General features: G+C 36.2%; 1 protein-coding gene across 1 annotated transcript in view; it reads left to right on the top strand.

The window, feature by feature from the left end:
* SMARCA4 (SWI/SNF related, matrix associated, actin dependent regulator of chromatin, subfamily a, member 4) overlaps positions 1-17753 on the top strand; it is a 110073-nt gene that overhangs the window by 42922 nt on the left and 49398 nt on the right. The window contains 14 exon segments of the mRNA XM_043990939.1: positions 868-1126; positions 1659-1785; positions 2647-2820; positions 3376-3549; positions 3706-3873; positions 3991-4041; positions 4805-4915; positions 4917-4936; positions 5151-5202; positions 14958-15076; positions 15936-16035; positions 16037-16060; positions 16062-16092; positions 17174-17339. Of these exon segments, the coding sequence (XP_043846874.1) occupies positions 868-1126; positions 1659-1785; positions 2647-2820; positions 3376-3549; positions 3706-3873; positions 3991-4041; positions 4805-4915; positions 4917-4936; positions 5151-5202; positions 14958-15076; positions 15936-16035; positions 16037-16060; positions 16062-16092; positions 17174-17339 (1576 nt within the window).

Genomic DNA, 17753 nt, shown 5'->3' with positions numbered 1-17753 from the left:
GATAGCACTTACCTTAAAGGGTTGTTGTAGAAACCAAATGAGATGAGATGATTTAAAGTATTTGCAAGCCTTTGGTGCTGTATAAACAAGAACCATCTCAGTCACAGCTTGGAGAGCATAGGGGAAGGAGTTCCATGCTAATAAAAGCACAGTCAGAAACTACCTATTGATTAGTACTCTTGTTCCATTTTATTGGGAGCTTGTGATTATTAATGTTAACTTCATGATTATTCTATGCATGTTTTGAGAGCTCAGCCATTGTGGGAACCAGATTGAGTCCAAGTAAGTGGTTTTATCTAATTAATTGCTGAACATGCGATTCTTCTTTTTTTTTTTTTTTTTTGGTAAGGCAATTGGGGTTAAGTGACTTGCCTAGGGTCACACAGCTAGTATAAAGTGTCTGAGGCTGGATTTGAATTCAGGTCCTCCTGACTCCAGGGCTGGTGCTCTATCCACTGCACCACCTAGCTGCCCCTAGATATGATTCTTCTAATGAAGGTCAAGGAAGAGAGAATTAGAGCAAAGTCCGAGTATGTTGGATGACCCTTTTGAAGAGAATTCTGTGAAGATTTGGGCAAGGGTTTCACAAAATGAGGAGTTATGCCATGGGAGGGTGGTACTCAGTATTACTACCACCTATTTCAGATCAAACAGATCCATTGAAATATCATATTCAAAATATAAGATAAAAAAAAAGATCAGGAATCTATTGAAATAAATTTGTTACTGTTAACATTCATATATTTTTTCTCAGTATAAACTTAAATTTTGTGTATTTGGATTTTAATTATTTTTTGGTTTTGTTGCATTTAAAGATTTTAAGGTTATGAAAATAGTTACAATTTATTCTTTTTGATTCTTAAATAGGACCCATGGCAAATGCTGCAGCCCCCACTAGCACACCTCAGAAACTGATTCCTCCCCAGCCAACTGGGCGTCCTTCACCAGCACCCCCTGCAGTACCTCCTGCAGCTTCTCCTGTCATGCCGCCACAAACACAGTCCCCTGGGCAGCCAGCCCAGCCTGCCCCCATGGTTCAACTCCATCAGAAGCAGAATAGAATCACTCCTATCCAGAAGCCAAGAGGACTTGATCCCGTGGAAATTTTGCAGGAGAGAGAATATAGGTAAACCTTAGGTGTCCATTCTTGAGGTTGTATTTATCTTTCCAAAGCTATGAAGATGTTAATTTCTGAAAGTCTTCAGTACTGTTATATTACACAGTGCTCTATTTTACAGTGGTATTTTCTTAGGAAATTTCTGCTTTTTGTAGTCAGAAAAGTTCTGATATTAGAGCACTGAAAACCTATGTTTATACATAGCCTATTTAAGAAATTCTCCTTACCTGGTCTTATATAACTATCTTGTGAGTTAGCCATGCCATAATATATAAGGCTCTTACTGTATATAATTTTCTTTCCAAAGCCATAATCTGATCCATGATATATTTAAGTCCTTTTAAAATGAACTATGTTGTACCAATCCATTCATAGTACATGTTTTTCTAAAGCATTTTTTGCCCTGGGTCAGGGCAAAATTTAAGGAGCTTTATTTTAGAAACTCCTTTTTTAGATGATCTAAGCAAGAATAAACATTGTAAACAAAAATCATTTTTGTGTTTTCATTCCCAATGTCAATGGGTTGGTTTCTCCTCAATAGATTACAGGCCCGGATTGCCCATCGAATTCAGGAACTTGAAAACCTGCCTGGATCCCTGGCTGGAGACTTGAGAACAAAAGCAACCATTGAACTCAAAGCACTCAGACTCCTAAACTTCCAGAGACAGGTAGGGACAGACCCTGGTACCAGAATATTATTTGTGAGACTGAGCTGTCATGCCACTTTTGGGTGAAACTTAATGCAAGGGGAGAGAAGGAAGGTAGGTAGGATAAGAATTTTTTTTTTCATATACAAAGTAGAACAGAAAAGGGATTATGTATGTGAAACTATGAGTATTATATACAATTTGGTGGGGTTTTATTTAAGTATATTTAATAAATTAATCATACTTTCAAAACTATACTGTTTCTCAGTTCTCTTGTGCATTTAAAAAAAATGATTCAATAACCCTCTTTTCTTCTTTCTTTCTTGGGGTAAGGGGATGTTGTCTCAGCACTGTCCCTAGCTTCCTTCCCCCTCCAGTAAAAAGGAAAAGAGAAAAACCCCAGTACATGTTGCAAGTACAGGCATTTAGATAAAGTAAAATAAAACAGTTAATTATCCTTTTAAAACATGCTCAGCTGTTAACTGTGTTGACTCTCCCTTTCCTTTTTATCTCACTAGATGTAAACTATATTCATGAAGAGCAATTGCACCATTTCCCTTTTGACATCAGGTTTAGGACAGAGATGAAGTCCAAGAATGGCTTCTGCTTTTTAATATTTCAGAAATGGGATATAAGCAATAAGAAATTGTGTGGTGCTAAAAACAAACTGGAATCCTACTTGAACAAGATTGTTCTCTGAGTACACATACTATGCCCTTAATTTGTATTTGGAATCTTAGTTGTTACCAGGAGTCCTGTCTAAACCCACATTTACTACTTTAGGCAGTGAAAAAAATATTATTTCCAATCTTTGATGGCATTATGACTATTTTGTAATTACATCCTATATCTAATTTTTTTTAATGGGAATTTATTTAAAAGCTGCGTCAAGAAGTTGTGGTGTGTATGAGAAGAGACACGGCCCTGGAAACTGCACTGAATGCCAAGGCTTACAAACGCAGTAAGCGGCAATCCCTTCGTGAGGCTAGAATAACAGAGAAACTGGAGAAGCAGCAAAAGATTGAACAAGAGCGGAAACGCCGTCAAAAGCACCAGGTAAATCTTAAAAATAATCCACTGTTTCCTCTGTATAATTCCTTGGCTTAACCATTGCTATATGTGCCCTAGTCAAGCCTCTTGGCAGTTACTGAAACGTGTTCATAGAAATAAAAACTTTTATTATTATTTATTTATTGACCTGCAAAAGAAATGATACTTTATGTTCATAATCCTAACTATAAATTAATGGATTCTCTGTGGTGTGGATCCTTGGGCCATTCAGTTTTACCCCACTCAAGTGTAGTCTTGGTGGTGGGCCTTGGGAGAGAGAAGGGTATAATATCAGTGGGACTCTTGGAAGATGTTGGCCTATGGTCTTGCAATAGGATGTGATAAGTGCTTTCTCCTCTGCTTTTCCTGCATACAAACTCTTGCTCATCCACATACCCCCAGTATCATTGCCCTGGAGATGAGAAGCACACCTCCTAGATATTAGCACCCAGTGGCAAAGCCCTGCTTCCCCCTATGTTGGTTATAGCTTTATCCTTTGCCTAATTTGAATAAGTCTAAGGATTTCTGTAGAATCTTAAACATCCTGGTCTTGTATTTCAGGAATACCTCAATAGCATTCTTCAACATGCCAAGGATTTCAAAGAATACCATCGATCTGTCACTGGCAAAATCCAAAAACTTACAAAAGCAGTGGCTACATACCATGCCAATACTGAGCGGGAGCAGAAGAAAGAGAATGAACGGATTGAGAAGGAGAGGATGCGAAGACTAATGGTATGAAAGTCTTGGAGACCCTGTCTTGGGGGGGATGGGGTGTGTGTGTGTGTGTGTGTGTGTGTGTGTGTGTGTGTGTCTTTGTCTTATGTTAACTCATAATGGAGTCATTTTTTGTACAAATGATGCAGAGTAGATAACTTATAATTTCTGTAGGCTGAAGATGAAGAAGGATATAGGAAGCTTATTGACCAGAAAAAAGATAAGCGTCTAGCATACCTACTTCAGCAGACAGATGAATATGTGGCTAACCTTACAGAATTGGTCCGACAACACAAGGCTGCACAAGTTGCCAAGGAAAAAAAGAAGAAAAAGAAAAAGAAGGTAAAATAGACTTGTATCAATTTTTCTATTATTTTTTGTTGTATTTTATTTTCAGACATTTTATTTCCTTGAACTTTCAGCAGTGCTTTATGACCAATTTTATTCTTTTCATTCCAGAAGGCAGAAAATGCAGAAGGGCAGACACCTGCAATTGGACCAGATGGCGAGGTTAGGAAATAGATTTTTTTAAAAATTGAAATGTCATGCCAACTTGGAAAGTTGAGTCTATTTTATTTTTCCAAAAAGCAGCTGGACCTAGCCTAATACTTTAATAAAACAACATATGCTGTTAAACATATGTCAGTTTATTAAATTTTGCATTAAATACTTGTCAGCATTGCACTGCAGTAAAAAAAAATCCCTCATCTACTTTTTGGGGAGATTGGATGAAAATATTAGAATAAGTGACCCAGGCAATGTAATCAAGAAAATTAATATCTTAAATAGGTGGTTGTTTTTATACTTTAGCAATAATAATAAATTAAGCACTAAGGTAAAATAGCTATTATGAACTTTGTTTATCCTAGAGATTGGTTAGAGCAGCACCAAAGGCAGGTATGTTCTAGGGTTCCTCTTTCAGAATTAGCGACCGTATCTGGTCTCATCATGAAGACTGACTCTGCTGAATATAATGGGTACATTTATTAAGCTTTTTTTTTTTCTGTAAGTAAGTGCAATTTGAGGAGATCTGGCAATGATAAATTGAAAACTGAGTAGATTGTAGGTTATGGGAAATTTGATAAATAACACCTTATTTCTAACAATAATAGAATAATAAAAAAAATTAGGAAAATTTTTTTAGAAAGTTGAGTAAGGGAAGAATACTTGAGAATAAATTGACAAAGTTCAAGTTGTTGGTTTTGGCTAGTTAAGGTAACTTTTTAAAGTAGGTATGAAAACTTAAAATGTTATGCTTTATTTTTTTTTTCAGCCTTTGGATGAAACTAGTCAGATGAGTGATCTCCCTGTGAAAGTGATCCATGTAGAAAGTGGGAAAATCCTCACTGGCACAGATGCCCCCAAAGCAGGACAGTTGGAGGCATTGGCTAGAGATGAATCCAGGGTTTGTAAAACCTGTTCAATCTTGTACTGACTAGTCTTTGAGTTGTTTTATCACTCTTATTGCTGATATGATATTTTGTTCATGTTCATAAATACCAAAGTACCTTGGGGTAGTTTATCTTTATATTTATAATATATATATACATATAAGTTTAGAGATTGTGTGTGTGTATAAATGTATGTAACATGTACATTTTCTCCATATTTATGATATGTAGTGGACCAAGATCTGACAGTGATGAGAGTGGTTCAGAAGAGGAGGAGGAGGTGAGAAGTTCCTTAAAACTAAACATCTCTTGACTCTTTAAAATAATTGTTGGATATATAGTAACTGACATTTACAAACCCCACTACTTCATTTTGATAGTGAGAGAAATCTAGGTTTCAGAGACCTTGCCAGCAGGTAGTGCAGGTGATAGCAGGTCCAACAGGAAAAAGTAAGCACTGGTCTCTTTAAAGGGCCTATCATTTGAGGACCATACTCTTTGAAATTTGAAGACTTGTATTACCAGAGGGTTGGCTGCCATTCTTTACTACATTTAGTCAATAAACCAAGAAAGGTTGAAATAATTGCAATCAGCATTACTTTCTAGAATCAGCATTAAAACAAATTTTAGGGGCAGCTAGATGGCGCAGTGGTTTAAAGCACCAGCCCTGAATTCAGGAGTACCTGAGTTCAAATCCGACCTCAGACACTTGACACTTACTAGCTGTGTGACCCTGGGCAAGTCACTTAACCCCCATTGCCTGCAAAAAACCAAAACAAAATTTTAAACAAAATCTAGAAGTTTTTTGGGAGGGAAAAGTATAGAAAGCTTGGGCCTGCTTTTCTCTTGTGTTGAGATTAGGCTTTGAAGTTGAATAATTGAACTTCAATTTAAGATGGCTGAGTGAATCACAGAGAAGCCCAACTCTTAGACATTTGTTACAGTAAAGATCTAAAAATAGTACCAGACCAAATAATGATCAAGAAATCCAGAGAAGCTATATTAAGTGTTTTTATCTAGCCTAGGATTATACAAAAAGACAGTCAGAAGCTGTGGAAAAATAGTCTTGCCAGAAAAGCCATGAGGACAGACATACAAGATGGAAGTCTGCCCGTGTAGATCAGAGATGTCCTGGGAGCATCTAAAGCTAGCAGTACTCTGTTAAGGGCTATAATTCTAGCTAAACTGTCTAAGATATCTAATGAGTGGTCGGCAATAAATTATAAACTTCAGCAAGAGTTAGACTTTTAGGCATTTATTAAGGAGAATAAGAATTTGGTAAAGAGAGAGAGAAAGCCTAGATTCCTATCTATTAAAGGGAGAGCACATTTCAAGCTCCCTTCTCACCTGGAGTCCTCAGGAAAGAGCCCGAGAAAGAGCGCTAGTCCCTTCCTTCTTCCTCTCACTACCAAACGTCACTTCCTGATGCCAAAGAAAAGACTCCTGGTCTTGCCCTCAAAGACCTTCACGTCATGTTCGGGACTCTTCTACAGTAAGTCTCCAGTAGGTGGTGTCATTCCAGTCGTTACAACTCTGTACTCTGAGACAGGAAGACCAAAGGGCTTAAACAAGAAAGTTGCAGGCCCGGTGAAAATCCACAGTATTCAGATTACAGATATAGGCCAGGACCTGTCACTGCCATACTGTAACACTGTTTATAGGCTCTATAGAAGTCCTGTCATTCTCCAGAAGTCTCTAAAAATCCTAGTTCTGCAAACTGAACTATTCTGGGATGCCCCAAATTGTTTTAATTGTTTTAAATTTTTTTTGGGGGTGGGTGGGGCAATGAGGTTAAGTGACTTGCCCAGGGTCACACAGCTAGTAAGTGTTCAAGTGTCTGATCCTGGATTTGAACTCAGGTCTTCCTGACTCCAGGGGCCGGTGCTTTATCCACTGCACCACCTAGCTGCCCCCTTAAATTTTTTTTTTTGGGGTGAGGCAATTGGTGTTAAGTGAATTGCCCAAGGTCACACAGCTAGTAAGGTGCAAGTGTCTGATCCTGGATTTTGAACTCAGGCCTCCTGACTCCAGGGCTGGTGCTCTATCCACTGCACCACCTAGCTACCCCCAAATTGTTTTAATACTCAAGAGGTAGATATGAGGTATATTAAAAGGGTTTGTTTACAGGCTTGGGTAATGGAGCCCAACCACCCCACCCAGAGTAGGGGAAGGCAGAGACCACTGTTCCTGACTCAAATCCCAGTTTTAGAACTGAAGCTAGAGATAATAAAGAGAACAAGATACCAACTGTGATAAAGAAATTTTATTCATCTCGAGACAACCAAAAGTCCTACTGTAAAGAGAATAACTCCTCAACAATAAAAGTAATCTCAGAAGAAACAATGGTTTTGACCATGAGAACTATATAAGAATACATAGATGAAATAAAGGGAGAGATTTTAAACATGAATTATAAATTATTCAAGAGTTCTGGAATAAAAATTTATAAAGAGAAGCAAACAGTTTAGAGCAGAAGCAGGGAAAAATCTTACCCAAATAATGGACTACTTGAAAATTAAAATGGACCAAACAGAATCATTGACTCCATGAGACAAGAAATGTTACAACAAAGTCAGAAACTGGAAAAATAGAAGAAAATGCAAGCATCTTCAGGGTGAAGGAGAAAGAAATTAAAAATCACTGGCATCCCTGAAAACCAAGACCACCAAAAAAGAGCTATAATACCGTTTTCAAGAAATTATAAATTAAAACTTGTTCAGATCCATTAGAACAGGAATGCCTCCTGAAAGAAACTCCTAAATGAAAGCAAAATCCAGAGCTTCTAGGTCAAGAAAATATATTCTAAGCTTCCATAATGAGAGTTTAAGTACCAAGGAATCACAGTCAAGATAAGATTAGAATTTAAATTACTACTACAAAAGAGAGGATATCTTGTGATATCATAATCTAAAAGCAAAAGATAAAGATTTATAATGAAAAACACCTTAATCCAACAATGCTTTATATACATACACACACACACATATACATATATATGTATTAAAATAAAAGTAGATCTTTAATGGAGTTAGAGGGCATTCAAACCTTCTAATTAAAAGACCAGAGCTGAGCAGAAACTTTGAAATGAGGAGTCAAGAGAAACACTGTTTATATTTTAAAGGGAGAAGCAACATCTTTTTTTCAGAACTTTAATGTCTTCAGAGGTTATAAAAAGAATTAAATAAGTTGAACAGAGGGACTTGAAGGTATTTTGTACTATTTGATGACCTTGAAAAGAAAGAAAAGGAAAAATAATACACTAAGAAAGAAAGAGATAGAATTTATTATTTTTTATAATTAGAGTAAGCAAAAGGATACAAAATCGAGGCAATAGTGGTATAAGTGGGCACCAACTTGAACATCACTCAAACGTGGACAGAAGAGAGGGGGGTTTAAAACACGTTACAGGTTTGTGTAGATATATGTTAACTCAGAAGAGAAGTATGTGGAGGAGGGTGGTGAATGGGTGTTAATATAAAGGATAGTATTAGAAAGGAAATAGTCATAAGGAAAATAAACTTCAGATCATGAAAAAGGAAAAGAAAAAAAAGACCGTAAGAACCAATGATTGCCATCTAGTGACAAACAAAAGTAGAGCAGAAGCATATTGCTCCAATTATAGATCATTCTTATTTATCATATGCTCTCTTTTCACCTACACCTTTGTAAAGAGAGGGAAGATTATAAAAGTATATTAATGGGGGCAGCCAGGTGGTACAGTGGATAGAGCACCGGCCCTGGAGTCAGGAGTACCTGAGTTCAAATCCGGCCTCAGACACTTTACACTTACTAGCTGTGTGACCCTGGGCAAGTCACTTAACCCCAATTTGCCTCACTAAAAATAAAATAAATAACTAAATGAAAGTATATAATGGAGGGAATTATATAATGATAACTTAATAACATGAATGGGATAAACTCACTCCATAAAATGGAGGTAGGGTAGCTCAACAAATGCTTAAAAGAAACAACATTGAAAAAAATTCTCACAATTAAACATAAGGGGCTGGGAAAGAATTTATTATGCTTCAGGTGAATGCAAAATGTTATGGTAGAATAAAAATAGACATAGGCAAAGGCATAAACCATTGAAACTTACATTGTTTAAAGGTATCCTAGCAAAGAACTAGATCAGTACTTAATATTTTTGCACCAAACATCATAGCAGCTAAGTAAAGAATAACTTAATTGAATTAAAAGGGAAACATAGCAAAAATATTATGGGAACCATAATGTAACCCTTGAGACTTTGTGTGTGTGTATGGGGTGGGGGGCAATTGGGGTTAAGTGACTTGCCCAGGGTCACAAAGCTAGTATATGTCAAGTGTCAGAGGAAGGATTTGAACTCGGGTCCTCCTGACTCAGGGCCGGGGCTCTATCCACTGTGCCACCTAGCTGCCACAGACTTTTTTTTTTTTTTAAAGAAAAAGGAAATTAAGAACCAGAATAACTGGTAGAAAAGTTAAATTTGAATATTTTTCTACTATTACTGAATGGGAATCAGAAGGATTATACATATTTCTTACCTGTTTGTGGTACCTTTATAAAAATTTGACAATATGGTAGGGTATAAAAACTTCATACACAAATTGAGAAAAGCAGAAAATTTTTTTTCTCCTAAAAGGAGGAGGTGATGAAGGAGTGTATTCTTTTTCTTTCTTTTTTTTTTTTTTTCAGTGAAGCAATTGGGGTTAAGTGACTTGCCCAGGGTCACACAGCTAGTAAGTGTTAAGTGTCTGAGGCCGGATTTGAACTCAGGTACTCCTGAACCCAGGGCCAGTGCTTATCCACTGCGCCATCTAGCTGCCCCAAAAAAGCAGAAAATTTTAACATCCTATGTGGGCTAAAATGTAATTAAACATAATTCTAAAGTCCTTAGAAGAAGCAACTCAAATTCATATGGAGGTTGAATTATATAATCCTAAAGAATTGGTTCACCAAAGAAGAAACCATAGAGGTGAAAGAGAATTTCATGAAAGAAAATAATGATACAGCATGCCAAAACTACATAGCCAATGTAATACTGAGGAAAAATTTAAGTATGTAAATGCTTGATCAGCAAAAGAGAAAAGAGCAAATCAATGTGACCTCTGGGTCACATGAGTAACAATATGGCTGACCGGACATTCTTTTAGCCTGTTGAATATGTATATTCCAAGACCTATTAGGTCTTGTGCTAGCCTGATTATAGCTCCCTAGTATTTAAGTTGTTTTTTTCTTGTTGCTTCCAATATTTCCTCCTTAACCTGGGAGCTTTGAAACATGGCTCTTATGGGGATATAGAAGGAACAACAGATATAGATATACACACACATATGATTTCTTTATAAATATATAATATATGATCATAATATAAAATAAATTATATTCCTGCCACTTATTTTATCTTTGTGTATCCTCATTTTTATAATGTTTTCTGAAAGCAGTATATTGTTGAATTCAAATTTTTCATCTGCTCTCTGTTTCTGTTGATGGGTAAATTTATCCCCTTCACATTCTAAGCTACCACTACTTGTGTATTTTCCTCCTCCTTATTTTTCCTCACTATCCTCACCCTATTTTACCCTTTCCCTCCTCACTGCTTTACTTTTCTTCTACCCATAACATTTCCCCTATTTCTTGACCCCACCCACCCTTGTATGAGTTTCCCTCCCTTATCCTCTCCCTCCACACACTATGCCCTTGCCCTCTTTTTCCTTTTGAATTTAGAAGACTTTTATATTCTGTGTGTGTATACATACATATTTATAAATTTTATTTAAATTTGTATTGTTTATGTAAATATATAGTTCGTATATAAACTAAAGGGCAGGAGTAGAATTTATTTTGTTAAAAAAATGAAACAGGGAAACAGTATAAAATACTTGAGCATTTACCTGCCAAAACAGACATAGAAGCTATATGATATATACAAATAACTCGGATCTGCGGAGTGAAGTGAAGAGAACCAGGAGAACATTGCAAAGAGTAACAGCAGCATTGTCTGATGATCAACTGTGATAGACTTAGCTCTTCCTTAGCAATACAATGATCCAAGAAAATTCCAAAGGACTCATGGTGGAAAATGCTCTCCACATACAGAAAAAAGGATAAGAATCTGAATGCACATTGAACCATACTATTTCTACTTTGGGTTTTTTAAAATTTTTTGAGGTTTTCCCCTTTTTGCTTTGATTGTTTCACAACAGGATTAATTTGGAAATATGTTTAATGTGATTGTGCATATTATAACGTATATCAGATTGCTTTCTATCTTTGAGAGGGGGAAGAGGAGAAAAATTTGGAACTCAAAATCTTATAAAAACAAATGTTGAAACTTACCTTTATATATAACTGCAGAAAACAAAAATACTATTAAGATTTTAAAATAAAAACCAGATCCAAATAATTAAAGTAGTATTTATCATTCATGGCAGGTAAAGCCAATATAATTTTTTAAATGACCTAATCTGTTTATTCAAATCATTAAATGAAATTATTAAAGAATTATTTTACTGAGTCAGAAAAAATAACAAAGAAGAACAAAAGGTTAGGAATTAGAGAAACCAGAAAAAAAGCTGTAAAGAAATAGATTCAGCAATATCAGATCTTAAACTATTTTATAAGGTGAGAGTATTATTGAAATGTAAAATGGATAATTTCGATTCTTAAAATGTCTCTTGTAGAAATAAAACTTATACAGACAAGAATAGAAAGAATGCAGAAGAGGGTGCTTTTCATAGATCATCTCTCTGATAGGATGTTACTGGGTTGGAATGTTGCTGTGATATAGGAAAAGATAAGTTGTTTGTTCAAGGAAAACCATGGAAAGACTTGGAAGATGTCATCCACCTTCAGAGAAACAGAGGAAAGATGGAAATAAGCATAGTTCAGTTCTTTTTTTTTTTTTTTTGGCGAAGGCAAATAGGGGTTTAAGTGGACTTGCCAGGGTCACACAGCTAGTAAGTGTTGAGTGTCTGAGGCCCGAATTTGAACTCAGGTACTCCCGACTCCAGGGCCAGTGCTCTATCCACTGCGCCACCTAGCTTGCCCCAACGTTATGTTAGATTTCTTGAAATGGAAAATGATAGTTTTATATTGAATCCTCTCATGTTCTGTTTTGTATGTGGCAAAGCTTTTCTCTTTTTGTAAGTTTAAAATAAAATTTTAAATTTCCCAAAAGGAAAAAATATAAGAAACTGCATGCCAAAGTTTTCTGAGATGTAGCTAAGCAGGTCCTCAGGGGGAGATCATATACTTAAAATTATGCATTAACAAAATAAAGAGGAAATAAATTAACTGAAGGTGAATTTTTGAAATTAGAAAATAAACAACCTAAAATTAACACAAAACAAAAAATTAGAGAGGAAATAGATAAAATAGAAACAAACAAAAAAAAACATAGAAAAGATTAATAAAACCAAACTGATTTTTCCTGAGTTTCAAATCCACCCTCAAACACTTACTGTCTGTATGACCCCAGGTAAGTCACTTAACGTTGTTTGCTTTGGTTCCTCATCTGTAAATGAGCTAGAGAAGAAAATGACAAACCATCCCATTATCTTTCCCAAGAAAACCCCTAAATGATGTCATGAAGAGTTGGACATGAATGAAAAATGATTTAACAACAAATTAAACATTCAAAGAAAATTAAATATATTGTTTGTAAAAAAATACGAAGTGAAAGCATCCTACCAATTTCTTTGACAGAAATATAGTGGTGGTTGTTCAGTTATTTCATTCATGTCCGACTCTTTGTGACCCTATTTGGGGTTTCCTTAGCATAAATACTGGAGTGGTTTGCCGTTTTCTTCTTCAGATCATTTTACAGATGAGGAAACTGAGGCAAATGGAGTAAGTGACCTGTCCAGAGTCACACAACTAGTGTCTGAGGCCGTACTTGAGCTCAGGAAAATGTCTTCCTGACTCCAGGCCTAACACTCTATCCACTGCATCACCTACCTGCCTAGCCTAAATATGGAGTCCATACTTAAACCATGGAGAAACAAAATCAGAAAAGGAAAAACTCAGTCAGTATCCCTAATGAATATCAACACACAAAATATTAAATATTAGCAAAGAGGCTTCAGCAACATTAAAAACATTATGCATTGTGACCAAATTGAATTTGTAATAGGGACCCAGGTTCAATATCAGGAAAACTATAAGCAAAAGAGACTACGTTAATTGCAACAATAAAAATCAGATGTCTATTTCAATAGATGTAGAAAAGGCATTGACAGAAAACTGCATCCATTTCTGTTAAAAACACTAAAAGCCTAGGAATAGATGTACTTTTCTTTAATATAATAAGGAATATATATTTAATAAATAAATATATATTTAATAAATAAAAAGAGGCTGTCATTTCAACATTATTTAAGATCATGATTGAAATACTTGCTGGATATAGTAAATGCACTCTCCTCCCCCAAAATAGAAGCATAGGCAAGGAGGAAAAAGATTTTGGTTTTTGTATATGATAGTCTGTTTAATTAACCCTAGAGATTCAACTTAAACATTAATTGAAACTTTAACCCAATAACAGGATAAAAAATCCACATAAAATATCAGTATTCCTGTAATTACCAACTAAACCCTGCAGGAAAAATATAGAAATTAATTTATTCAAAATAATTACAAAATGTCTGAATTACTTGAGTCTACATACCAAGACACATGCAGGAACTATATGAGTACAAATTATCAGACACTTAAATATAGAAATAAGGACAAACATAAATAACTCCAAAAAATTGTTTATGATTGATCCATGCCAATATAATAAGATGACAATCTTAGATTTTCAGTGCTATATCAATCAAACTACCAAAATATTACTATATAGAACTAACAATCTCCAATTGGTTCCATCACATCAGCAGCAAATTAAAGGAGGAGGGAAGGAGATTCCTTTCATAACCATGGATAGGAAAGAGTTTTTGATTGAACAAGGAAGAAAGAGATTCATAGAACATAAAATGGGCAATTGTGTTTTCATAAAATAAAAAATTAGAAGGAAAATAGGTGACTGAGGAAAAAGTCTTTGCAGAAAGTTTTTCTGATGAAAGCCTAATACCAAAGATATTTAAAGAACCAGTTCAAATAAGACCATTTTCCTAGTAGGCAAAAATTTAATGCCCCGAAACAAGCAACTCTCAAGGAAGAAATCTTAGCTATCAATAGCCTTATGAAAAAAAAAAATATTCCACCTGACATAGAAGTAGGTGATGGCCTCAAGATGCAGAATGATGAGGCCTAAATCTTAACACATAGCCAAGCCATGCATTTGTTTTATTTGACTTTGTTTTTTATTACAAGGATTTTTCCTATGAATTTCAGAGGATTGGGATTTGGCAGGGAAAAGAAGACTAATAATAGTGGTGTCAAATTTTTTTAAAAGAACAGGATTATTGAATCTTTTTTTAATGTATAGAGTTCAGAAAGTGATAAAAATACACAGGACAGCTTTGAAACTTAGATATTTATTGTATATAAAAAACTGTAGATAGAATTTGCAGTTTCATTTATTTATATCATGGGTTTTTTTGTATATAAGAATAAATGCTCATGTTTGTTGGTGTTTGTCATGTTCAGAATAACAAAAGGTATTAAGAAGGAAAAAAAGAATACAGTCCAATGTTCACATCTTCCATCCAAGCTCACTGTCACTCAAATTGTTTTTGAGTGACAGAATTCTCACTGAAGTACTGAGTATTGAGATTTATAGTTCATCCCTCTTGTGCCCTAGAGCAGAAATCTCAGAGAATTCTTTTTTTTTGTAGAGCTATCCATTACAGAAATCATGACACCATTATGTATTCTTTTTTTTTTTTGGCGGGGCAATGGGGGTTAAGTGACTTGCCCAGGGTCACACAGCTGTTAAGTGTCGTGTCAAGTGTCTGAGGTCGGATTTGAACTCAGGTACTCCTCTTTCCAGGGTCGGTGCTTTATGCACTCTCCCACCAAGCCACCCCCACCATTATGTATTCTTAATGTTTTAATGCTCCATATGCAAACAGGTTCCCACTACAAGGGCTTTCCTTGAATTGATAGGAAGAAGAGGAAGAACAGCCACAACCATCACAGCCTACCCTCCCTGTGGATGACAAGAAAAAGATCCCAGATCCAGATAGTGATGATGTCTCTGAAGTTGATGCAAGACATATTATTGAGTAAGAGGAACCCTTTACCATCCTCTGGAGGAACGTAATTGTGAATAGAGGTGTCAACCTTAATAAGTTATCTTAATGAGTCCATAACCCAACTTGTACCAGACACTAGAATATAGGTAGGGAAACCCATCACAGGACACAGTTCGCTGGAGAATTTTGCATGCAAACCAAAATCAGATCCATTCATTTTATGGAGACTTTTTTTTCCAGAAACTTTTCATCATACATTCATTCTTTTTACATGAAAATCCCACATTTCTTTGGCTCCTAAGTAGAAGGGGTGTGTGAGAGGAGTGTGAGTTTGTGTGGTTTTATATTAAAGACATTTAGCTATTTCCATATCTTAGTTTTGTGGGTTTGTCCTCAGGACTGGTCGTTAGTCACAGTTTTACAGATGGAGAAACTGAGGGATAGTCATATACCCAAGGGAACCAATAGCAGGCAGCAGAGTTAGATCTCAAGCTTACTTCAGGCTTGCCCTTGGTCGGCTGCATCATTTTTCAAAACCCCAAGAGTCCAAGAATTTACAAAACCCAGCTAGAGGATTTAGAGCTATGATGGACTGTAGCAATTTCCTTGTCCAAACTGCCTTCGTGTGGCAGTTGAGCAAACTGGAGGTGAAGTGCTTTGCCCCAGTGAATATACTAAGTAGTAGAGCAGGAACTCGGGGCCTTTGGCGTCCAGCCCGCAGCTCTTGCCACAGTGCCATACTGTGGCACCTGTTTTCCATGTTACAAAGCAGTGGAGTTGTGTAGTATTAATTACCATGGCCAGAGAAATTTGTGTACATGCTAGAATTGTACAAAGATGAATATTAAGCATCCGTTCCCTGACTTTTTTTTTTTTAATCAAACCATAGGAATGCCAAGCAAGTGGTTGATGATGAGTATGGTGTTCCCAAAGCCCTGGCTCGTGGTCTGCAGTCATATTATGCTGTGGCCCATGCAGTCACTGAGAGAGGTGGACAAACAGTCTACGCTTATGCGTGAATGGTGTACTCAAACAGTACCAGGTAAGAGAGAGAGAGAGAGAATTGGAATAAGCCCTTCCCAAAGCAACGGTTAGGTGGGACTTGGCTCGTTGAACATATTGCTTAGAGTGGCTTCATTGTAGCCTTTGGAGAAGTCCGTACTTTACTTCATCTCACAATAGATGTATTTACAAACCATTTTTCTCTTTAGCCAAGACTACCGCATTTGCTTTTTAAGTGCTAAAAATCAAGTCGTTTACTAAATGAAACGCGTCTGACTTGGTAGACACATGATAAAGCATGGTTTTTCCTCCCAGTAGACAGGCAGAGGGACAATGGGTCCTCTGTTGTACATGCCTCTTGTTAGATTGCTTGTAGGTTGTTTGCTTTATTCAGTCTATTTGTTCTTTTTCAAAACTCCTGTGTCCCTAAAATGACTAGCATTTTTTTATAGCATCAAAGAAATAGTGTTTGTAAAAAGGAACTTTAATAATTAATTCAAGTAGTAAGTATGTCTCATTTCTCTATTTGGACAGACTCCTTTTTGTTGCTAACTACTTGTTGAGGGCTACTCCACAAAGTCTTGCTCAGTAAAGATTATGAGGTTCACAGAAAAGAAGCCCTTATGCACTAGAAATTTCCAGAGACTGAATGGAATTGAAAAAATGAGAACTTAGCTAGATCAGTGAGGTTTTTTTTTTCTGTTCTCAGATCCCAAATTTCCATGAGAAAAATCTATTCCATTTTAAAATAATATACTTTTTTGTACCCTTTTAGTCTATATTAATAAATTGGAAAGTGATTCATATATTGGCCCATTTGTCACTGATTCTTTATTGATTTGATACTTTCCAAAAAGGACTCTGTCATTTCAGATAAAGTCATAAAGTCTGTTTTTGGGGGCAGCTAAGTGGCACAGTAGATAAAGCATCGGCCTGGATTCAGGAGGACCTGAGTTCAAATCCAGCCTCAGGCACTTGGCACTTACTAGCTGTGTGGACCTGGGCAAGTCACTTAACCCCAATTGCCTCAACCCCCCACCCCCAAAAAAAGAAAAGGTCTGTTTTTCTCTTTAACTGGCTTCATGTCACTTACCTGTGTTCACATTTTTTTATTCATTTTAGATTAAGGGTTGGAGTGGCTGGTTTCCTTATATAATAATAATCTAAATGGGCATCCCTGGCAGATGAAATGGGGCCTCGGCAAAACTATTCAGACAATTGCTTTAATTACATACCTGTATGGAACACAAGCGGAATCAAACGGACCTTTCCTATCATAGTACCCTCTTTCGTAAGTTTACAAAAATAAAGTTTCCCTGGGATTTGTCCTTAGTTTGGGGCGTGGGGTGGGAGAACGGGGGACTGCTGGGTTTGGACACCTTGTAACTATATACTAAGTCCCTGACCATGGCTGGCATCCACAGAAATCCATTCCATTGGTTACCAGGGTCCTATTGAGTGGTTATAACTGGGATTGTGTAAATCCATCACATTATAGGAAAGATAACCCTGAGTTTATCATTAATACCTTTATAGTTTAGAAAAGATAGTGTGATATTGACATGCAGTTCATATAAATCCTCATGACTGTCCTGCAGAATAGACCTAAGGAAAAAAGAGAAGGCTACTGTTTTGTAGCAAGAGAATCTGTCCCTTTTGCTTAATCAATGGTTGTTCACAAGTCTTTATCTAATAAAAATAGCCA

Source organism: Dromiciops gliroides, chromosome 1 (assembly GCF_019393635.1).
Source record: "Dromiciops gliroides isolate mDroGli1 chromosome 1, mDroGli1.pri, whole genome shotgun sequence".
NCBI lineage: Eukaryota > Metazoa > Chordata > Mammalia > Microbiotheria > Microbiotheriidae > Dromiciops > Dromiciops gliroides.
Note: the sequence above shows the minus strand (reverse complement) of the source record. Positions and strands in the feature narration are given on the sequence as shown.